Source organism: Haemaphysalis longicornis, unplaced genomic scaffold, assembly GCF_048455015.1.
Source record: "Haemaphysalis longicornis isolate Haplotype H1 unplaced genomic scaffold, Haemaphysalis longicornis Haplotype H1 scaffold_7, whole genome shotgun sequence".
Classification (NCBI taxonomy): Eukaryota; Metazoa; Arthropoda; class Arachnida; order Ixodida; family Ixodidae; genus Haemaphysalis; species Haemaphysalis longicornis.
In genome coordinates this window covers 53,023,126-53,047,571 of record NW_027526422.1, presented here as the reverse complement: position 1 = coordinate 53,047,571, position 24,446 = coordinate 53,023,126, and the positions used below count along the sequence as shown (strand labels likewise).

Below are 24,446 nucleotides of genomic sequence, written 5' to 3'. Positions count from 1 at the left end.
ATAGAAGGCCGTTGGACGTCTTTTGAAGTTATGAAGAAAACCCCAAAACGGCTTACTCACTGCTTATTCGTGAAATTATTACTACGCAAACAACGTTGTGTTGCAAAACTTTTTTGTTGTAAAAGGGTGGCTGCTAAAAACTGTGCACAATGGGGCAATGGCAGAGGTTTTTGGTTAAAATATGTGCGCTGAGAAGCAAGTTGCTGCCTGTAACCGGGACTCGGACTCCGTCAAGTGAATGAATTTCACTATTTCCGAGCTCCCACCCACTCTGTCGGATATAAACTTTTATCTTATGTTTATCTTGTGTCAGTGTGTCTGGGCATGCATGCTAACATGCAGAGCGCATTAAACGCAGCAGAGGTCAGAGGCTTTAAATATTTTTTGCATGATCTTATAAATTCTACCTCGGTCAGGAGGTTATTTTTGTTTGACTATGATTAAGACCCGCTCCAAGGAATTTTAAGAGGGGGCCTGGGTTGTTTGTTTGTTTTGTTCCCGGGAGTTTATCGGGCTTGTTTATACTTTGCAGCTGCTTGCAGAATTCTTGTCAAAAAAGGATAAGTCTATCGGTCGCTATAACTGTCAATTAAGAACTGAAGCTGGGAAATTAACGTACCTACAACACGACAACATCCAGCTGGCTTCCTCAGTCTTTTTTTTCGGCCAACAACTATTCATTTCAACAAAAAATACTAATAATATAATGCCTACCAGTTGAAGAAGAAAATTTACACCATCTTCCCGCGAGAGGAACCATGGGGTAGATGCGACGCATCGGGGGTTTCCGTTGCGTTTCCGTTATGTTAGCGTGTCCATTGTTGTTGTGTGTCCATATTTTACGCAGCATGTTCACCCCCGATGCGTCGCATCTACCCCATGGTTCCCCTCGCGGGTAGATGGTGTAAATTTTTATCAGGGTGGCCGGTGCTTGTTACGGTTGCGCCGACCATCGCGATAGCAGGCCTGTTAGTCTCCATTCAAATCATCGGTGGTCATCGGAGGATGTCATCGGCGGAGCGGCGGCGGAACGACTGAGGGAGCGGCGCAGTTACCGCGTTTATATGCAGTGGAATGAGAGAGAGCAGCGCATAGCAGCGCATGCGCATGTGTTAATCGAGCGCAAGCTGCGCGCTAACCCGCACCCACGCACAGCTGGCACGGCGACGGAGCGAGCGCCGGCGAGCGCTAACACGCAGATGGCGCTGCGGTGAGAGCGGCGCTAGCGCGCAGCTGGCGCGGCGAGGAGAATAGGGGAGGGATGCGGACTACGCCGCACGACGCCGGAGGGACAAGGCGAGTGAAAGAGATGCTTCGCATCTAAAAGGAAAGCCCAATAATGTGTAGGCAATTAATAACTGAAAGTCGTTTCAGTGAAGGGAATGCTTGGGGTAGCGCTCGAGCGGGGAGAGCTCCGCTTGATAATTCTTCGTTATCTTGTTTTATTTATTTTTATTAAATTGTTAGACAACGTTTGCATCAGACGACGTTTCCATTAAAACGACGTTTCCATCAGACAACACCTTCCCCCATACCATGACATACCATATATTGTGCCCTACTCCATATTCATTACTATGTCAACCCTCAACCCTGAGGAACCCCCTGGACCCTCTTTGATGAGGTAAAGCGTCGCGACCACGCCCCACTACACTCGCATCATTGCTTCCATTCTTCTTGCGAGCTTCGGGAAGCACCTTTGACCAGTTGAGCGCTGTTGAAGCAGGGTGAGCTAAAAGCACCTTGAATTTAAGACTCGTTCTTTTATTTCTTTGTTTTGAGCAGAAAATGTGTTTCTCTCTCTCTCTCTCTCTCTCTCTCTCTCTCTCTCTCTCTCTCTCTCTCTCTCTCTCTCTCTCTCTCTCTCTTACAGTGCGACTATGTGCAACGATTTAACAGCTGAGCCATTGAGTGTTGCCATAGCAATTCCACAATTCCACATCCCCCATCTCGCTCCAACAGCGCGCGCTTTCCGTGTTACCATTGGGATGGAGTGGTTCACACGGTCGGCTCCGCGATAGTACGGCGGCAGTCATGGCCAAACAGGAGCGTTCTATTAACAGCTGCCCTGTCAGAGCTGAAAACCGCCTGCTTGGACTACGGAGTAAACGATATCTTTCGGACAACATCAAGCCTGAAACTTAACCTGAAATCCACTCCTTTCTTTAACTCCAACGCCCGCCCCAATTTTATTGCGACTATTTTGCGACCGGAAATACGCGCCACAAATTTGATTAGGCTCCGGTTTCTGTTAATGCCTTGCTTTATTGCACAGCGGATGGCTCAACCAAGCAAACATTTTGTCTGACGTAATAAATAGGTGATGGAGGGTTGCAGCGCCCATTTTGGCAATATATATCGCTGGTACCGTCGTCCCCTCATATTTCATATTTCCCACCAAGCGTAGTCGACACAAGCCTTTTTGCAAAACTCGCCGCTACGGCTCGGTGGCTAAGGCGTTGTGCTGCGGGGCCCGAGGACGCGGGTTCGATTCCGGCCGTGGTGGCTGCGTTTGTGATAGAGGCAAAAAATTAAGAAAAGAAACACCAGAGTGCCGATATTTCCGGGAACTTTAAGGATCACCAGGTGGTGCTAATCAATCCGGAGCCCTTCACTGCGGCGCGCCTCCCGGATGTAGCTTGGGCCTGAAAGTCCCGAGACTTGAAACATTTATCCTAGGCACAAAATTAACTCCAGTATCGAAGCGATAGGCAGCAAGCGGAAGTGAGACTAGACCCCAAGTTCAATTTCCACTCGTAACTACGCGATGCAACCTTTCGAAACTACTGGGAAACCTAACCGCGCCAGACATGTACGCAATTGGGTTTTCCGTGTCGCCCAATTCTACCGCGATCATTCGTGCAAAATTGTTTCCTGTGTGGTTCATATTTTTGCTGTCTAGAATAAGCAGCAGAAGCGGCAGCGTCCGCGTAACACCCGACGCTAACCACGTTTACTGCGTCGCAGAGGAGCATGTATGTGCTATACTGCCGCGCCCCGACGTCGTCGCCACCACTCGAAGCGGTTTCCATCGCGTCGTAGGTTTCGGCCGCGGGCAAGTCTATTACATTAGCAAGAGGGCCCCCACCACCCACCACCCGTCTAGCAGCGTCGTTCCCCGCGAAGATCGTTGGGCACAAATATAAATACGCGTAGAGTTGGTCCTCCACATAATCTAGCTCATGGATCCACTCGCCACACATAAAAGAATTAGCGCTGGTCAGTGTCGACTCCGTCCCTCGGTTCTTATTCCTGCTGGTTGCTTTTGTCAACCCCGACTATATAAAAAGAAAGCCGCAGAACGTGGACATCACTCCGAAGGAAGCCTGCGTGCAAAAAAAGAAATAAAAACGAAGAAAAAATATCACAATGCCGACGGCGAAAAAGACCGGACCTATCTATCCAGCGCTGGGGTTAACGTGGCCGTCGTCGGAGTTGCGGCTTTCTTATCTGTGAGGCGTTTTCTCGCTTCCCGCTTCCGTCTCCCACGCTAGGGCCGCTCCCATTTACTTAGCACGGCGTCGTCGCGCTTCTAGCTTTTTATTCCGTGTGGTATGCAGCGGCAGTACCGTTTCGTTGAAAGCACAGTACCGCCTCTTTCCCTCCCGCCCACGTTCTCTTTTTTTTTTGCCCTTTTTTTAGTTCCCATCGTCTTTGTCTCGCGTGCTTTAGCCACACGCAGTCGCCTCCGCGTGATTTCCCTTAAGATTTTCTCCATTTACGCCGATGCCACCCTCTTGTCTTTGCGGTGCGCTCGGTTTTGCTGTTTTCCAGTCCTCTGACACCCGAGCGGTCTATTTCTGCTAATTAGCGTGTTTCTTGCCCTACACTTGCACGCGTGAAACAGGGGGCGTGAAATTGAAGAGAACGAGAGGGAATGGCTGCGCGAACGCAGCGCCGAAGTGAGAAAGCGTGCTCTCTTCCGAAGCACTAGACATTTTCTTGCGTTCCAGTTCGCCCCTTCCCCCATCGAAGTTTCTTCGGAAGTGAAGCGCCGAAACGCCCTCTGCGCGTTACCAGTCCACTCTGGAAATTGTCTTCATCAGGCGAGAAAGACGACTCCTCTCGTATTGCTTTTTGCCTTTTTCCTCCGTCCTTTCTATAGGAATGAGATGAAACTCCAAGAGATCCCGATGAAGCGAAGTACAGGAAGGCCGGCGCTGATAGACGCCATTGCGTGTGCTGGTGAAGATAGAATCGAGCGAATCTCAGTCGAAGCGTCCTGTGTGTTTAGTGCTTGTTACTCTTCCTTTCTCTGTACGTCAACCTTCGTTAACTTCAGCCGAGTAACACAAGAAACCACAATGAGTGAAGCGATGTTAAAGCCAGACCTAATTAAACACGATCAAGTTCTGGCTAGGTTATTAATCCGTTTATAATATGAAATCTGATGGGTTAACCAAAGCGAAAACAAAACCCTCAAAAAATTTCATGTCCCCAACCGTGCAACCGCAATTACGTGTTCTGTGGCATCATTTGTTGTGCTCGTTTTCCCTTAAAAAGAAACAGAGATGAAAAAAAAAAAAAAAAAAACGAGGAAAGCTCACACTAACACGTAAGACTTGAAGATAGCAAAGCTGTACGCAACCTTCACGACCATCAGGACGGCGTAAGTCTACGATTGCAGCCGAGTGCCTCCTTCTTCGCTGCCGCAACGACCTTTACCATCATTGTTGGTATAACTGTGAGCTTGCTTCAATGTTTTTGTAAGTGTTAATCATTGGAGATCACCTTGAAGGGGCGTACCTTATGACGTGTCTTTCTCGTCCCGAGCAAATGTTGCCACGATTACGGCGAACGCTAGAGCTTTGTTTTTTTTTTTTTTTGGGGGGGGGGGGGGGGGGAGTCAACTTTTGTCAATCTTCCTAACTGGGTATGCTTGGCTTGACAAACGTGCGCCGGGGCCGCTGGGTGGTCGCCGCGAGGCACGCGTTCACGTGTGGTCGGAATAGTATTCCTTTTATTATTAACCGCGGACACGAAAAATAACAATTTGCTGAACAGCTTCGCTGTTAAAATATCAAAACCAAACGAGCGTGTTTGAATAGCTAGCGAGAACGTAGTTCATAGTTTGCCAAGCCAGGCGCAGAGTGCGTCAGCGCTTATGGTTAGGTTTACACTGCGCCCGTAGGACGATCGCTCCAAGGGCAAATTTATGCACGTTCGTATCGGGAGTATCAAATGTCGGGATCGTTGTCACGGGGTGTTGACCCGGTGGTACGTACACGGCATAAAAAAAATTAGCGCTCAGGGCAGGCGCAAGGCTAACTAAACTACTCCGAGCTATCAACATTGCCCGCGCCTACAGTGTCGATATGCGCAGACACGCACGTCTCCTTAACCGATAGCTCACATTTTGCCCGAGTGCGATTTTGTTGGCTCTTCGCTGTGTTCGCTTCACTTAACCTGATGAGATCGGCGAGGCTTCCCGGCGTAAGTGGGTGAACGTGGACCCAGCGCAAACAGTTCGATTTTTTTCCTCCAGCTTCCTACTCTGCTTAATCATCCCTACACGTGCGAATAGCTGCATCACTAAATTGCTGGCGCTGCTTTTTCTTCTCAAGCTGTGTAAGCTAAAAATATTTGTGGGCGTAATTTTTTTTCCCAAGCGTTATGATACGTAACGGATAGCGTGAGCGCTAGCCCGGAAATTTCTAACGAACCCCCGCTTGGAATCGAGCTGGGTTTTCTTATTATTATTATTATTGCGTCAAACAGTACTGCCTGGTGTGGGTCAAGCTAGGTGGACGTTGGTAAAAGTTTCATTTTGCTGTCTTCTCCGAAGCGCTTTTACTTCGCAGCTGTTAGTGCCACTATTGACGGGATACCTCGCCAACCCCGCGGCTTTTGGCGTCGGACATAAAAAAAAACGCCTCCTCTATCCGCACGCACTTACTCGGGGGGATTGTCGAATGAAGGTAATAGTTCAAGCAGTTTAGTATTGATTCACCTAATCCTCACTTACGTAATGTGCTCAGAGGGCGCATTTTTTTTTGTCAACATTGATGACGGTCACGAAATTCGTTCCTTAATGCACGTATGCCATCTCAGGGCGACCCTCCAATGTTGACGACAGCAGCCATCGGAAGCCGAAGTGTGAGTTTATGGCTCTGCGCATCGATGGCGGTCGTGAAACGTTTCGGCTGCTTCAAGAGGGGCAATGCCAATTCCCCAGTCATTCGCCGGCCAGTGAAGTACGCGCTCCGATGGTTTGTCCAATGACAATTGCATGTAATCATGACACGAGAAACAGCTTCACTGGACAATTATTTGCCCAGTTTCGTATCTGTTAAACCAGCGCAGAAATGTACACACACGAAATAGAAGATACACAAGTGACCAGCGTGTGACTGACAACTAGAGTTTACTTGGAAAATTGGCATATACAGTCGACTTCTATTAATCCGCACTACCGTTAATCCCGTAAGTCCACGGTGCCCGCAAAAGGACTTCCAGTTACCTGAATTTCCAATTAAACAATTAAACAAATAAAGCCGTTCCACTCAATGGGAAAGCTGCCGGAAGTGCAGAGCAGTGATTCGCCATAATTGGCTGCAGCGCCGTTATCCACTCACTGCAGCTGCATTTAAAATTCGCCGCCTTCGCAGTGCTCGCGCGCTCCCAGCCTGAAACTGCGCCAGCGGGAGTTCTGCTCTTTTTGCGCTGGCTTTGATTTCGTATGCTGGAGCTGCTTTGCGTCATTTCGAACGCGTAATTTTTTTCTTGCGCGGCTGGAGCCTTTCTGCGTCATTTCGAACGCGCCATTTCCTTCTTGCGCGGCCGCTTTTTTCGCTTACTATCGTGAAAACCAACCCAACGAGCGTTCCTAACTAAATGAACGCATGGGCTGCCGGTTATATACACAGATTTTGCCTGAAATGTACCTGCAGTTTTCTTTGCGCTAAACAACTGGGAGATCTGGAGATATATTATGACAAGCGCCAACGGTTCACGAGGTTCGAACGGTTATGGCTATTTAAACCACGTGGTTATCGAGCGTGACTCCCTGACGACGGTACAGAAGGCTCTATTTGGGTCCGTTATCTCGCTGCGCCGCCTGATTCCGGCAGTCGCATCGACCGTTAGCGAGCTAAACGACAAGGCGAGCCCATAAAGTTCTCTGCACTTAAAAGCTCAAGAAGAGCATTGTTATTAGTCCCCAACACGCGCTTCTTCTTTCGTTTTGTTCCAAATCTCTCTCTCTCGCTCTCTCTCTCTCTCTCTCTCTCTCTCTCTCTCTCTCTCTCTCTCTCTCTCTCTCTCTCTCTCTCTCTCTCTCTCTCTCTCTCTCTCTCTCTCTCTCTCTCCCTCTCTCTCTCTCTCTCTCTCTCTCTCTCTTTCTCTCTCTCTCTCTCTCTCTCTCTCTCTCTCTCTCTCTCTCTCTCTCTCTCGACTGTCGTTGCCAATTCCAGAGTACGACATGCGCTGCCCTGATAGTTGAGCCTTATGGCTAAAATCGAATCCTGAAGCGCCGACCGCGCGGACTGCTCACACGGCGCTGGGCACAACAGAGAGGGATGCGTACGCTGGTGCGAGTCTCAACTGACCTGCCGCTTTATCGACTGTGGGCTGCCTCAGTTGCGATGGCGCCGACATGGTGCAGAGGATGGCGGTGTTTTGGCGCTTATAATTTTGAATTTTATCGAGAAATGACGGTCACCTCGATGCTTTAAATAACTTCCAATTAACCGATATAATGGGTTTTAGCTTCGAGTTATCGAGCCTTTTTTTTTTTCGTTTAATTGCAAGTAAAGCTGCCGGGACCAGAACATCACTTCTAATTAACCGAAAATTCCAATTAGGCGGCTTCGAATTAGCGAGAGTCGACTGTATATGGAATTAAGACTAGCTCATGCGTGCATGTGCAGCTTAACAGTAGAGATCAGTACAAACCACACCAAAAAAACAACACTTTTACATACCGTGCGGGGTCGGGATAAGCAAACTTTTTTTTTTTTTTTTCTGGGGGCAGTGTCATGAGTTTTTCTCGACTCAACGTGATAATTGCAGGTCCTTCATAAGGTTGCTTGCGCTAATCCGCGGTCTAAGCTGGCCTGTATGCGCATGCGTCAATCCCACCTCAATTCCAAATAAGCTTCCCGATAAGTTCCAAATAAACTTGAGCTTTTAATACAGCGCCGGTTCGTGTGTATATTTCTGTCCGTGTGTGTCCTTTCCTGTGCTGGTTTACAACTTCAACCAAAACCGACTCGTCAAACTAGCCATACCCTGATGTTTTTATTTATTTTTCTTTTTGTACAACACGGGTTAATAGTACTCATTGGGAGGAGGAGTAATAAATGTGTTTATTCATTCCGACAATAAGAGCAGCTGGGTGGCCTCCTTAATTCCGTAGGCCGCCACCTGCTTTCGCTACTTCGCTGGCATTGCAGGCTTCGCTGGCTTCACTGGCATTGCAGGTCCGAGCTGGTTAGCGGGCCTTTTTTTTTTTTTTATGCGTAGCATTCTTTGCCGAGTACCCCCACCGCCAGGACCGTGTAACGCCCTGCATTTCCACAATACTGCAGATATCGCGGAAGTCCCACCTGTAAAATGGGCTGTTGGGCTAGTTGGTGCATTATGAATTACGAAAATTGCGCTAAATGGACAAAACAGAGAAAGGAAGACAGACAATGCGCATTGTCTGTCTGTCTTCCTTCCTCTGTTTTGTTCATTTAGTGCAATTTTCTTAATTCATAGTCCCACCTGTAATCGCTAAATAGCATAAATAGAGATAATTGGTCGAACGAAATTTCGAAACCCTAAAAAATAAGAAAAATATAAAAAAATATGCTGAAAATGGCGAGCCGTGTAACCCCCTGCATTTCCACAATAATGCAGATTTCGCGAAAGTTACGCCTGTAATCGTTATAACAGCGTAAATGGAGAAAATTGGTTGAATGAAATTTTGAAAAACTAAAAAATAAGAAAATATTAAGCAATTACGGAAAATGGAAAACCGTATAACGCCCTGCATTTCCACAATAATGCAGATTTCGCGGATGTCTCACTTGTAATCGTTATAATAGCGTAAATAGATTTATAAAAACCAGAAAATGTGGCTGCATAACACTCCCTCCCACTCAAGACGAGCGGCATAAGAAGGCTACGCATTAGTAGATAATTATCTCAATTCCTGCTGAATTTTTTTTTTCTGGCCTTATTTACGGGGCTTCAGGAACATGACTTTTGCAAAGCAATATAACAATATCACTCCGAGTCTTATTTTTTGATATAGCTTTATCTCTCAGCAGAGCTGTATCGCTGGTATTTAATTCAAATATTCCCGCTGCCGGGGAGTAGGTGAAGAGAGTGGTATGGGCACGAGAATACGAGGTGAGGGGTAGTGGCCGGAGTGTTGCAGACAGGACAGTCGTTGGTGAAACGAGTGAGGGAGATGTGGGGCGTGATGGTTCAGTTGTAGTATGTTTCTGTGTGGAGACGTCGCGAGTTGTAGGATCTTGATGCATTCCTGAGTGTGGGATGTGGGGGAGGGCACTCTTGGCCCGCGTGTCGGTAGTGAGATAAGATATCCGAGTAAGTGGCTGCTAATAGGGGTTACGTGCTATATATGGGGGCCCCAGCACCGGTCTCTCCTTGGATTTTTGCGTGTTACGGGTGCACTGTGGTGCATTTGAAAACTTTTTCTTATGCCGTCGGGAAATCTTTCGCAAAAAAAAAAAGACGTGTCTGTCATGGTGTCTAAGAACGAATTATTTTTCTCGCAATCGCCAAACAATTTGTTTTGGGACATTGTTTTCACGGAATTACAGGGATACCAAAGAAGTGGGCGTTGTTTCGGACTAACTTTAAAGGCACCGCTCGTATAATGATGACTGAGCTTCCCATACGAACGGCAGTCTAGAGTCTTGGCGTAAAGTAATTTACAGACGACTACTGACCGCTTCAGTGCCCGACATTTCTTTGAAGAATTTGCGCCAGCACTTTTCAGGTGTAAGCAGCTGCAGCAGAATTCGATCTTATACGCAGCAGACGATGTGTTGGCCACTGTACCTCTTGGCGATCCAAACTTGGTGAGCTGGTACCCTGAGTGGACTCAAAATCCCCGACGTAGACTTGGAAACAGAATACGCCCATTTGGCTACTCGCTCTAAATCCTCGATCCGGTTGGCCGGCCACGCGAATGATCGAGGGAACAGGCACGGCGCTTTCTCTGCCGGCGCATGTAGCAGGACATTCTGAACATCAACGAGTGTACACTTCGACTCGGCTAAGTAAACTGTCGAGTCCGGCAATACTCTTGGTGAGGGAACATTTTATCGACTATAAACTTTGCCCCAGGCAGTTTTTTATTTACGGCGTTGATACAACCCAGCGGAGTCAAAGCTGGTGTTGGGGCTGTTCTTTGAAGTGTCACGCAGAGACGCTGCTTGCACTTAATCTTCAAAAGTATGCCGGCGCTACGCTCGTAGAACAAGACTGTGCCGTTCGCTCGACTGAGTCACATCGGCCGATGGTCGAGCGTGGAGAATGTTTCTCGATGCGGCCTGTTTTAGTGCCCGACGCGCGTCGAGCGGGCGAGCGACGTGCCGCTTGAGTTATGGCGCGGTCAACGGCCTTTCGTTCGGGTCTCTCGCCGTTCGCACTGGCCTGCCTGCCAAGAATATCACTTCATATTTCTGGTGAATCACGACTACTGCCTCACCGAAAAAAGCAGGGACGTCACTAGCTTTCTTTTCTGTCTTTTTTTTTTATTATTATCAGCTTAAAAGACGCGTGCCAAGGACGCTCGGGCACTCTCGGTAGTGTCTATCGATTGATTTAAAATTTTCGCCGCGATAAAATGGTCAAAAAGCGTACGAAGTAAACAAATGGCAACAATTGCCGGGATGGCTAGCTTTTCAGAGGAGAATGTCGCTGCTGTTTGTTCAGAAAGCACCAAATGACTTGCTTCAACACGAAAGAACACGGAGAGGGCTTAGAAGGAGGACGAAGCTGCCAGCGGCATTGACGCCAGGTACGTCTCCTGATGTCGAGGCACCTTCCGAGCATAGTTGCGGCAGCGAATAATCCATTTTGGAGGCCGCGTGACGTTCTTCTGAAGCAGCTCTCGTTACCCGGCTGCAACGAGACGTACTAAAAAAGGGAACTATACGTACCATCTTAATTGTCAAGTGATGATGACAGCAGCCATCACAGGTTCATGGTCGATTCACCAATTCCCATCGACAGTGACGTCAACTTTCCCACCCGCACACACGCATTCTCACCTCATACGAGAAAACCTAAGGTGCCCCCGTGCTTGTTTCAACACGATAGTGTTTTATTCCCGGATACACGAAGATTTCGCTGATGTCATATCCGTCACGAATGTGACGCCTGTACAACGCAGCAAGCGGCCTGTAAAGGGTGCACCCTTGCACATAGGTTCTTTTTGCGGGGAAGCAACCTTTAGTACTGAAGAGTACGTTATGCTTAGAGTTGTTCGTTTTCCGGTTTTATATTTTAACACGAAAGTGTTTTATGCCGCGATACCCCACGATTTCACTGGCGTCATATCCGTCACGGAAATGACGCCAGTACACCTTTGCCGAAGAGACCCACCAGCAGGACGTCGCTCGCCAAGCACACCCACAAGACAGCCGGCAACCCGCAAATCATGCTCAGCTGCAGATTTCGCGGCACATTTCACTTTTGTGTTTTACCGATTCCTATGACAGAGGAATCAACCACAGTTTTTTTTTTACCGGTATGCTTCCCAAGGCACGATGTTCCAGAATCCAGGTCCCGGCGAACTCGTCGTGTTCACTCAGCATTCTAGGATAATGCGGATGAATGGCGGGGTTACGACGTCTTTGTTCAGCGACACATTTCTGTTCGCAAGGCATGTCTGGCACTGCATACGCTTAAAACGGTCCCTGAACAATGCGTCCCGTACACGTGCCGCAGCCGCTTCAAACAGCGTCACGTCAGCTGGCCTCCCTTTTTTAATAAGGGCAGCGTCCTGGGCACGTTGGTACTCCATTGCTAAATAAATTGATTGCGCTAAAAAGGGGACACGGACGAAGAGAGGACAGACACACACACGGCGCCGTGTGTGTCTGTCCTCTTTTCGTCCGTGTCCACTTTTTAGCGCAATCAATTTATTTCTCCCTTTTTTGCGTGCATTTGGAATCTGTACATATGTGCAGCGGGAGAAACCATGTTAATGCGGTATTGCAAGTTATAGATCACGCGTCGGGCTGACATCCAACGATTGTGTATGAATTACTGTCTTTTTTTTTTCTTTCCCGAAGTCGGCAGAAGGTGGAACAAACCTCATCCCGCGTGTGTCCTTAACTTCGCATGCCGACTTCTTTGCGTTGCCAGTCATGCTTACAGAAAAGCGGGCTTTACAAATGGCGTGTGTAAAAAAGAAGGTTTATATGATGGTATGGGTACGACGTACGCAAGAAAAATGACCGCAAAACAGTGAGCAACTTGACCCTAAGATGGCTACGATCCCGCCTATATATTTTTGTACGTTGACACCAGACGGAAGCTCCGCGCTGTAGTGGTGCATCTACCATGAGAATGGTGGATGCATTACTCTGACTTGGCTTTCAATGGCGCGTTATCTGGGCCGGTGATTGACTGTCGGCTGTCCTCGTCAATATTTTCACAATCAAAATGTAGTTCAATGGTTCTAGCTTGTCCTAAAGTAAAAACATTTTTTTTCTTTACTTTACGTTTCTCCCCGGCGTGAAGTTTGGTTGTAAAAAGAGCATTCCACGCGTCCAAATGGCCGCTTCCTGCTGCCGTCATTGGGTGCGCAAGTTGATGCCACCGCCAGCACTTTCAGCGCTGAAAGCAGAGCATACTTCAGCCGGAACTCCATTTCGGCTAAAGAACGGTACAAAAATTCGTTCGTCCCGTTCCCTGACAACGAAAGAGAGGCAGCGCATGGCCAGAAAATTACGAGTAAAACCATCTTTTTTTTTTTTCTTCAGAAGTGCTTTATCACAACAAACTTTCTGCGCACTTAATGGCGGGCGAGCCATCTAACTCGGACTTTTCTATTCGTGGAATTAACCCGACCATCTTGGCAGTGCTTTTTTTTTTTTTTTTTAGGGCTGCGTGCATTTGCAACCCCTTAAAAGCGAACTATGGGAGCTTGGAGTAGCGGCTTTCATCTAGTGCACTTAAGCTTTGCGTGGGATGCCTCCATACACCCGCGTGCCCTGTCCCCGCCTTTACGATCGGGAATCCATCATCGCCTAAATATAGACCGTTTCACTGCTTATCAATAACGCTGCCAGAAAACTTCCGGTGGAAAGTTCCGGTTGTCGATTCCGGCTCGCTTTCAGAGACCGTATACGTCACGTCGCTTTCCATTTGGGGAATTCGCGGCCGCAGCAACAGTTGGCACACGTTTTCATCAACAGAGTCGACCTTTCCGCGCGCTCTTCGCCTTCCGTCGCGCACGGCCATCGGAAGTCAGCCAGCGGCGCTGTATGTAAGCGCTGAAGGGTCTAGTATACCACTGGGGAGTTGAAAGTAGAGTCGCCACAGGTGCGCGATGCCTGGATTAGTTCAACAAGGGCCAGAGAAGGAGCGCTTAATTACAAGGGAACGTTTGAACGCTTGACAGGGGAGCACAAACAACGCGGCCTATGCAAACTGCAGTTTGTAAAAAGCAGTTTGTATGATGGGGGGAAAACCCAGTTTCCGATGAGGTCGTAAACTGAAACTGTTATACCTGGCAGCCGGCACAGCTGCCTGCCCGAAAAAAAAACCCTCTCATGGCTTGTAGCCTTGCGAGGAAAGTATAAATGACGCTGAAGAAACAAAAAAAAAGTATGGTTGATCCCTCTTTTATGGGAATCGGTAAAACACGAAAGTGAAAGGTGCCTTCGCAGGAACAGTTGAATGTTAAAGGAACCTCCTTCATGTGCGAAGGGTTCGCGAGCCTGACCCCGCCAGACGAAGTGACGCCGACACGCAAGAAAAAAAAAAATGACCGGTTTATTCCGGGACAACAAAACCAAAAATGACATGCACAGAAACAGCAGCTTGAAACACATAACGGTCATAAGAACAACGCGACAGCAGAGGATGCCTCGATTCATGCGCGTCCCCCGTACACGAAGGCTCTGGTATCGATACGCCAACTGTCGGCGCTCATTAGCGTCATGATGCGCTACTTCGCTTCGCCTCTCCTAGACGGAAGCACCATCTGAATGAGTCATAGGGAATGACATAAGGCGCGTTCGTAGAGCTGCTCCGGTCTCTGTTCATAGCGCAGTAGGCAGAGCGTCACGTACCTCCCGTTGTGGCGAGAAGCTCGTGAGCTCGAGCTCAAATCCTGGCGCCGCCGCTTCAATTGCACTTTTCTGGCGACGTCACTTCTGTAATGGATATGACGTCAGTGCAATCTTTATGTAGCCGGGCATAAAACTCTTTCGTGTTAATAACGCCAGCTAAAATATTCATTTATTTGACTCGTGGAAACTCCCGCCGCGGTGGCTCAGTGGCCAACGCGTTGCGCTGCTGAGCATGAGGTCGCGGGTTCGATTCCCGGCCGCGGCGGCCGCTTCTCTGGTGGAGGCGAAAAGCAAAAACGTCCGTGTGTACGAGATTTCGGCGCACGTTAAAGATCCCCCAGGTAGTCAAAATTAATCCGGAGCCCTCCACTACGGCGCGCCTCATCGCCTGCGTTGCGTCGGCGCGTTAAACCCTACAATCAATCAATCAATCAATCAATCAATCAATCAATCAATCAATCAATCAATCAATCAATCAATCATCGATTATTGTTTTCGCTAACGTTCCCGCTTAACGAGCTTGCCCGCTTTACACTGCGCTTTCTTTCCGCTGGTCCCGCACAAGCGCTCCCAATCAACAGCGTTCCCGCGTAGCAGCGTGCATCCTCAACGGCGTACCCTGTTATGAGCGTGCCCGCTTGCCGGCGGGCCGGCATGCCGACGTGCGGGGTCTTGTAACATTCTCCAAAAAGTGTTGAGAAGGTTAGAATTGGTTGCCAAGGGCGGCGAAACAGCTGTCGCCGTGCTTGAGTCATAGTAACCCGTTGTAGCACTTTGGACACTCTCTTACAAGTCTGAGTGTGCAGTCTGGTGATAACTACATTCTTAAGTGCATCAGGCCCTCGACGAGATCCGTGTACGTCTGACTGTCGTATTTGTAATGTGCAGCTGCCTGCGTCTATTTTTTCACAGAGCGCATTTCGAGGTCGGATCGTTCACCCTTCCTTCCGTTCCCCAGTTCTTTTCAAATACCAAAAAGCGTTACTTGAAAGTTTATTGCGATATGTTGTGTGCTTGAAGTGTTTTCGACTTTTTTCTTGCAGAACGTAGTCACCAAACAGACTCAGTACTTAGATTAGGCGGTCGCAAAGTGCCTCAGCAAAAAAATTACTCCTCTGTGCTCATTAGATAACTTGGAAAAGATTTTTCTCTCTTTCCAGGTATTGACATTCCTTGACGGCCCGAATTACGTCAATGAGGCCATGTAGCGGCGTTTGCCCGGTTTCGCTTCAGTTGCCGCAATGAACGCTTTTCGATAGCAACTTTAAGAATAAAGCCACAAAAACAAAGCAGAAACGGAAGGCGTATCTGGTGCGACGAGCAAATCACGCAGTGCCGCTCCGTACTGGCGATAACCTGTAGCTTTCTCAGTGCTTCCAGACACGAAGGAAAGAGGGAAAGCGTTTATCGAAAGTGTTGCAGGGTTCCTTTAATGGCACTTTGCGTCACAACTTCTTTACGTCTGTCTTTTTTTCTTCCTCGCTCATGTTCTCTCTCTTTCTTTTTTGCCTTTTGTATTTACAGGGGGCCGGTTGTACAGCCCTGGTTGTTGCTGTGATAGCGCGTAAGCTGGAGCTCACACGAGCGGAAAAGCACGTCCACAATTTTATGATGGACACACAGCTGACGAAAAGGGTGAGTAGTGTGCCTCTGAAAAAAGGAAAAAAGCCCACACTAACGCGTAAGACTTGAAGGTAGCGAAGCTGTACGCAACCTTCCCGACTATCACGACGGTTTAAGTCCACGATTGCAGCCGATTTGCTTCTTCTTTGCTGCCGCAACGACCTTTACTCCATCTTTGTTGCTATAACGATAAAGAAGAAGCAAGTCGAAGAAGCGTAACGAACAAACGGAAGGCGTACTTTTAAGTTTGGGGCCCGCAGGTGCAACGTGTACCCTATCACGTGTTCTGTGTCGAGCAGGTGGCATGATTCCTCTCCCCACAGTCACAGCAGAGTGAGTAATACCTGTGCTACACGGTCGTTTCAAAGGCCTTCGGAAGGCCATTGAATCGATTGTATATCGAGTGGCCCATTGTAAATACATAGGGAGTAGTTGTGGGGGAGAGTTCAATGGTCAATTGAAAGTTATCGTGTAGCACAGGCATAAAACCTGTGCTACACGGTCGTTTCAAAGGCCTTCCGAAGGCCGTTGAATCGATTGTCTATCGGGTGCCCCATTGTAAATACATTGGGAGTAGTTGTGGGGAGAGTCCAATGGTCAATTGAAAGTTATCGTGTAGCACAGGCATAATACCTGTGCTACACGGTCGTTTCAAAGGCCTTCCGAAGGCCGTTGAATCGATTGTCTATCGGGTGCCCCATTGTAAATACATAGGGAGTAGTTGTGGGGAAGAGTCCAATGGTAAATTGAAAGCTATCGTGTAGCTACACGGTCGATTCAAAGGCCTTCAGAAGGCCGTTGAATCGATTGTCTATCGGGTGCCCCATTGTAAATACATAGGGAGTAGTTGTGGGGAAGAGTCCAATGGTCAATTGAAAGCTATCGTGTAGCTATCGTGTAATGTTATGGTGTAGCACTGGCATAAGCCGTTTGACTCTCGGGTACTAACTCACGGTAGTAGCCGAGTGGGTAAGGCGGCTGACTTTAACTCCATTGATCTGTTGGACACGTGTTCTGATCCTGTCGGTGCCGGTGATTCCTTTTCTTTATACTGTTATACTGAGTTTTTCGCTCAGAGCATTGGCCGTATACTAGAGCCACGGTGTCGTAACGCACCGCCGTTCTTTTTCCTTTATTTTTGTCTCTACCCTGGATAGCGTAGAGCCGTTTCTGTGTCAATAGGGGCCCACCGGATGGACGTTTATTGCACTCCGCCTAAACAAGGCGTGCCTTTCGCGCTAGGTTCTTAGCCTATCAATTTACGCCCCTTGTGAGGCGGGCAAACTTCGTGTCACTTCCGGCTACTGACACTTCCCTTTACTGTCAATCGTCCGAGGCCTCGCGGGGGTTTTAGTGACACTCGACGGCGAACGCACGGGCTGTCGTCGTTCAAGCTTCGCTCGATTTGATATATCAGGCACGTAATATTAGTGACACGGCGTAAAATGGAAAGAAAAAAAAAACAAATATAGCGAGCAACTAATTTATAGGTCTTTTTACGTTGCCAGCCATTTAAGAACGTAAAAAATACTACATCGAATTCGAATGGCTATCCCTGCGCGCTCAGGGGATTTTATCAGAGAGGTTACAAATTGAAAGGTTAGGGAGTGTTAAACCCTAAATTGTGCGACCTCCCAATTGATGGTTAATGGGTAACATTTGAGAAGATAACAAAAAGCCAACGATGGAAGGGGCACCGGTCGCGTCGGAACTGCGGTAGGGATTATATCTGGTGACATCTCGTGCGTAGCAACTAAACCATAAGGATAGGCTGTGCTCTGTCTTTTGAACAATGGGCATTTACAATTGTCGTCCTGATCAACATCAAAAATGGGTAGGACACTTCGTTCTTTGTGCCTTCCCTCCCTAGTTCAGGGTGACCTCTCCCCTCCCCCCCTTCCTTAGACCTTTGCCGGCACTTTAGAAGCTAATTTTGTTGATATCGAAGCTCCCACAGTCTGGATCTTGGTGTTCTAACGTACAGTTTTCGTTCTTGACCCCGCCGTGTGACCTCGGCTTCAGGGTACCAAGAAAAAACCGCCCCTATTTCTCACTATTTCATAAACACTGGTAGTTTATAAGGGCCGATTGTGTTTGCCACGAAGAGCCTTGCATTCGAAGAGACCTCCACCTGCGAGCTTGCGACTTAGCATGCGACGGAGCGTACTGACCGCCATGTTCCCATGATGTGCACCTCGTGCTCTTTAACCAAAGCTACATACAACGTAAACTTAGACACTTTGAACCTATTACTTTGGAGCGAGGCGGCCGTATATTGACGGCACCTTACGAACAACCGTATCAGTGTACAGCAATCGCGATCTTAACGACAGGACATTATTCATACGTGAGTTTTAGGAGCCCCATCATTGTTCCTGAACCGAATGCAGGCGGTCCATACCAGTATTGGATCCTTTTTACACTTAATTAAAAACACTTTCGTTTTCTTGTTTACATAGAAGCTGTTAGTGTTATCTTGGCCGTCATATTTAGTGACCGTCGTACACAAAAAGTATAATGTATTCATTGAACACTCTTGCACCCGGTTGGAGCTGGCCGAAGCGTATCGTTTATTCTCCTCGTTGCGATAAAAGTGGCACATGACAGCGTCATTTTTCCACCACTTCGTCAGAGATCGATGAGCAGCATTTTTTCTCCTTGCACAGTGGCTTTTAGCCACTTTCTAACAAAATTTCGTACAAACGCGCTTAAATTATTAGGAAACATTGGTTAGGTTAAATACTTCACAGCTGCCTATCAACGTCGTCCTATTATTTCTTTTACTCGCAGCTTAAAGGTGTTTTTTTTAGCTGAGCACGAGGTCGCGGGTTCGATTCCCGGCCGCGGCGGCCGCTTTTCTGATGGAGGCGAAAAGCAAAAACGCCCGTGTATACGAGATTCCGGCGCACGTTAAAGATCCCCAGGTGGTCAAAATCAATCCGGAGCCCTCCACTCTCGCGCACCTCATCGCCTGCGTTGCGTCGTCGCGTTAAACCCTACAATCAATCAGCTTAAAGGTATTTTTAAATGTAAGAAATGTGATTCCCTGTGATGTGGCATGGTGTGGGCTCCCTGGTTTGGCGGAGCCTTAGCGGACGCTTGTCGCGACACACGTCGTCAATCCCACCGTGTGTACGTACGTGTGTTGTCTTTTTTAAATTTGTGATGTGAGCTATCTTGTGCGTGCTATATTAGAAATGAAACGTAGCGCTGCAATTACCTGCAATGCGTGTGATGACCAACTTACAGCCATTTTTACAGCGCAACCGTTTTTTAAGGGTTATTTTCCTTCCATCGGGATGGAATGATGCCCGAGTTGGTGAATGGCCTGCTAGAGCTTCGAAAAGTTTTTGTTCGTCATCTCGGGATCGGAAGTGAAAATCCGCAAGAAGAAACGTGGATTCTAAATATGGATAGTTTGTTCAATAAAGAAAAGCAGTGCACTATTTTTCTTTTTCACTGCTTTGCAAACAATTTTAAGCCTTTTGCCGGGCCGTTCGTTCTTGTGCGAGAAAAATGAGCTTGTCAGGTGGCCTCAATTTCGCAACTTTCGCGTACGCACTTAGGAATTCTCGTCGTGCGAAAGTACGTACATCCTTGCGCCCACATTTTATTCAGGTGTGGATCTGGGGGAGTTGGTGTGCCACGCGAAACGTTCACTCCGCAAAAGGAGATGACGACGAATAGAAAAAAGCAAACGACACAACGCTCTTTGTGTCGTGTGCGCTCTACCGTTAGTGAGTGCCACGACCAGCTTAACATTCCATTCGTGCAAAAATTACTCTCAGCAAATTTAAATCATCGAAAAAAAAACAGCTTGCAATTATTTCATTCTTATGTCAGTCTCCGGGTTCTTTCTGCATGAATCACAGTTCGAGCCCCTTTTAAAACTCATGCCACCGTCATGACCATGAGGAACTTACGCCAAATAGTGTGACGTCAGCAGGCCAGATATTGGGGAATCTACGATAGCAGGCAACGCGTCAGAGCATTCCAGATCCCATTATGTCTTCTGAAATTCTTTCAAAGGTCAACTCTGACGTCACAGCGAAACCTTGCTCCGGACAAACTCAAAACTGGGATGTGGTAAATCTGCCACGGTAAAATACAAAGAGAACTGTTGGTTGCACCCGTGATTGCGTGATTGCAATCGGCGTCATTGCAATTACGCCAATTGCAGCCCTCTTATCGTTTACGAACAAGACTTTAATGAGGCAAAAAAGATAACCCCACTTAAAAGATCTTGTATCTATGCTCCCTTTAAAGGCCTTCAGCAACAGTAATGCTTACCCTGCTTTTTCTGAGGTGTCGGAGATAAGCGTGTTGAATCACGTGTTTTTCTTATCTGCAACAGCGGTACTGTTTTGTGGGTTCTTGCCCGCACAATAGTGTCCATATATTTTCTCATACCCCTCTATCCACCTTTTAGCTTTAGTTCTTTCCCCTCACTGCTATGTCATTTCTCTTTTCAGTTGAAAAACGCTGCGGCCAACGTGCTACGTGAGACGTGGCTCATTTACAAAAACACTAGGCTTGTAAAACGTGTGAACCCTTCCAAAGTGAGAGCGCACCAGCGCAAATTCCTCCTCGCTATTTACAGGTGAGAGAATTTTTTTTTAATATCTAACTTGCTCACTTTCGTTCCTTCTATTTTTTTATTTATTCTTCCTTTACTTCTTTCTTTTTTTATCGTCACAAGCGCTCGTCTTCGTGGCTATCAGGGTGCCCTTCAGTGCGTCTTAGGCTGTTATGGCTTGCTGCCACTTTCTGTTGTGCATTCATTGCACGAGTACTGGGGTCGCACTCAACGACTGAAGCATCCATCACTCCAGGTTCTGATTAGATTTGAAGTTATAAATTTAAATGCTACGTGGCCTTATTATTTTTGCATAAATTTAAATGCTACGTGGCCTTGTTATTTTTGCAACCGTATTTAAACACAAATTTTCTATGAACATTGTCTAGATTGCGGGTGAAGCTCTTCTATTCGCTAAGAGCAACATTTTGCTGACGAGTGGCACGGCCGTACCATTTCATGCCTTAAATGAAATCATAGGGGAGCACGCTCTTACAAAATTGACAACTTTGTGGGTTTTCTCTCTGTTTTTGCTTATTCACCAGCCTAAGAAAGGTTAAGATGGACCAACGGAAGCTTATGGACAATGCAAACACAATTACAGACATGGCGAAGGTATGAATCCGCTTCCTTGCTCCTCTGGGATGCCTCAAAGCTGTCTTTTCTTGCCCATCTTACATATATAAAGTCCTTCTTTCGGAACAGAAAACCACTATTTTTCGATGTTCCCACCCTGTCCACCTTTTGAAAATTGCGTACACAGCAGATTTCGACCAGAATAACATCATTAACGAGAGCATTTATTCGCGCTAAAGAGAGCTTCTATAAAGCAGTGTGCTTTCTAACGTTTCTAAATCAAAATCGACACTACCATGGTATAGCGTTTCGTCTGGCCAATGGGAAGTTGTGTTACTGCGATGGTTAGAAAAAGCCTCCAGAGGAAAGTTACACGTGGCAGGCCAGGAAAAAAATGGGGCGATTGTACACTACCTGTAAAGGGTGTTTTTCTGCAAGCATAGTCATTATGCGGGGAAGACAGAAAACAGCAATGCGGAGCTTCCCGCGAAAAGTTTGGCTGTTCCTGTCACAGAAACTTCAGAAACCTCCGCCAATATGCATTAAAAAAATTCCTAACTAAAACGATGAAAAATAAATATTCTTTATTAGCGAAGGTGGGTTTTCTATTGAAGGCGGGTGTTTAAAATTTAGAATTTTACTGCTCTCGGTCACTTTCTCGAGAATCCTTGTGAATAGAATGAGCGCTTTTTACCCCATGGTGGCACCTGAGCTAAGCGCCAATTTGACTATTTAGGTGTCTAAATAGTCTGACTGGTGGTATCCTTGTATTGACTTTTCTATATTTTTATTATATGATAAACTAACCATTGAATCGCTTGACTTATATCGTAATTAGATAGCCGAATCCTTACATGTTAACCTGCCAGCTTAATCACTGAATTCGTCACACACGAATATAAATTTCTATCCTGGCTTCGTCCAAGCTCGTTCAGTCTTCTAAATTGACCAATTAGTGTTAATGAACATATTTGGAGCCAAAAAAAAAACAACAAATCAAATATGTAGTTATGCAGTATACTAACAGCTATACTGTGTCCCTTTCTCTCTCGTCTTCTGTCTCTCTTAACCTGAAACATTCCACTCACGACCTCCTTCTGGCGGCCGGACGCCTTCCGCATGGACGTTCCGGCCCTTTTGCCCTCAACACCGTGCGTCCAACGACGTGATTGTGCGCGCACGCTCCAACACATCGGCCCCGCCTCAACGCCGTGGGTGTCGTGCCGTGGTGCTTTTCATGGTGTCGGTGCGCGTGCGACGCAACAGACTCAGAATTCCGTGTACGAGATGGTGTCGGACATGAACGCGCGCCAGGAGCTGTTCGACGAGCGGCTGGTGGCTCTCGAGGAGCGGCTGGCCGCCATCCACGAGCAGCTGGAAGCGCTGCCGGAGGCCGTGGCGCGCTCCTGCGGTGCGTTGGCCCTGCAGCAGCCGCCGCCGGCGTCGAGCCAGTCCTACCCGCCGGGCTCGATGCCGCTGCCGGAGGGCGGCGGGCCGGCGCAGCAGCCGCTGCCGCAGGCGCCGCTGCAGCGGCCGCCGCTCCAGCCTCGGCACACGCACCTGCATCCGGACGACGCGGCCTCGCTCAGCACGGGCCGGCCCAGCTGGTCCACCGTCAACCTCTCCGGCACGGGACGACTAGGGGGAGTCCTGGCGCCGCCCATGGTGGCGCGCTCGGGATCCACGGAGAACTGACACAGCCGCCGCGGCAGCCCGCCGGCCGGCCGGCGACGACGACAGTCCACGGGCGGCGAGGCGCCACGCGAGCGGCGGCAGCAGGCACGCTCGGCCTCCATCACGGTCGACGACCACGACGACCCGCAGGCCCTCCGGTGCTCCGCGGCACGCCGCTGCTACGAGTGCGGTGTGCGGCGCTGGCCGATCTAGCGCCGGTTGCTGGCTTCTCCCTATGCGTGACTCGAGCGGTTCTTGCTTTTACGTTTTAGCGCAAACGCTTTGCTCCCCGCTATACCGGCGCTCGGCACGGCGTGGGGCTGCTCGCTCTGAGGCTCTGTCCTGGAGGGCTCCAAGTTAGGCTGCGAACGGCACGCCGATGAACGCGGAGTTGGGGTGATCTTATCGGCCGTTGTACCCAATTACTATTTCGTATAAATGGTTTTGCTCAAACCAGTACAAGCGGCTAATTTAAGGCTCGATGGTTTCACGTGCGGATGAAACGATCTATCCAAAATTTTAAGATATACTGCTCGAAGATTGAGCTCTACTGTCGTTCCCGCGATGAAGCATTTCTCTGAAGCGAGATGAACCGTCTTAATATCTTTTTACAGCATAGTTGTTGGTTGTACCTCGACCACGTTCTCCCGAGCAGTTCATCAACAAAAACAGATTTAATAAACCAGGAGAGGCGTGTTCTACGTTCTTCCGGTCGAGATCGAGGAAATTTCACTTCTCTGTGCCATCATTTTCAGAGACCAATATGCGCACCATTTTTATGAAAAAAATATAGCTGTGTGCACGTAGTTTTAACATAGCGAAGTCTTCCGAGTTAATTTGTTTTCCACAAAAATCCGACGAGCTTCCACATCTTTAGATGTCAATGCCGGAAGTAGGATTGCTTTTGTGCACGCCGGTGAGGGAAGTTTAAGCACATATTTGCTTTAATTGGCTTGTTTTATGGGGTTTAGGGGAAAGTGTCGAGGGAGCTATAGTATCCGTTTAGGATGTTGCCTGCTCTTTGTATGATCTTTCTTTTATTCGTCACCATAATGAACCATAAGAGTTCAGGGCGCACTATTACTTGTTTTAATTCGCTTTTGATTTCGTAAGGACATGAATTTACTAACACAGACTTTGTTTCTTGTTATGCCTGGCTACTAACCCGCAATCAGGTCGGTTTGTTTCTTGTTTGTTTCTTAGCTCACGCACGCTTCAAAATTTTAGCATCTGTAGTTATAAGGTACGCACAAGTGTGAAAGGAACAATTGCCACATGTTTGCAAGAACCTGTAGCCTTAGGTAAAGCCACTGCAGAAAAACCCACACGTTTTTAACGATACACAGGTAGTCATGTTGCCGTATAAACCTAATTCCAAGCCCGATCTGCTTGCTTGCACCCGTAATCGCGTCTCTACTTGCTCGTACCTCTTGAAGACGTTGCAGTGGGGGGAGGGGGGGGGGAAGGGGGGGAATAGCAGGAACTGAGCCTACCTACCCGTCGCGGTGGCTCAGTGGCTATGGCGTTGAGCTGCTGAGCCATAGGAGGCAGGTTCGATTCCCGGCCGCGGCGGCCGCTTTTCTGATTGAGACGAAAAGCGGTAACGCCCGTGTGTTCGAAATTTCGGCGCAGGTTACAGATCCCCAGCTGGTCTAAATTAATCTGGAGCCCTCCACTGCAGCGCGACTTATCGCCTGTGTAGCGTCGGCGCGTTAAACCTCATAATCAATTAA

At 48.0% G+C, this 24,446-nt stretch overlaps 1 protein-coding gene across 1 annotated transcript in view; it reads left to right on the top strand.

Moving 5' to 3' along the window:
• Sk (small conductance calcium-activated potassium channel) overlaps positions 1–24,174 on the top strand; it is a 510,824-nt gene extending 486,650 nt beyond the window's left edge. The window contains exons 8-11 of the mRNA XM_077677315.1: positions 15,789–15,899; positions 20,360–20,487; positions 21,009–21,078; positions 22,306–24,174. Of these exons, the coding sequence (XP_077533441.1) occupies positions 15,789–15,899; positions 20,360–20,487; positions 21,009–21,078; positions 22,306–22,734 (738 nt within the window). The 3' untranslated portion in view covers positions 22,735–24,174. The remainder of the gene's footprint in view (positions 1–15,788; positions 15,900–20,359; positions 20,488–21,008; positions 21,079–22,305) is intronic.
• The last annotated feature ends 272 nt before the right edge of the window (positions 24,175–24,446 follow it).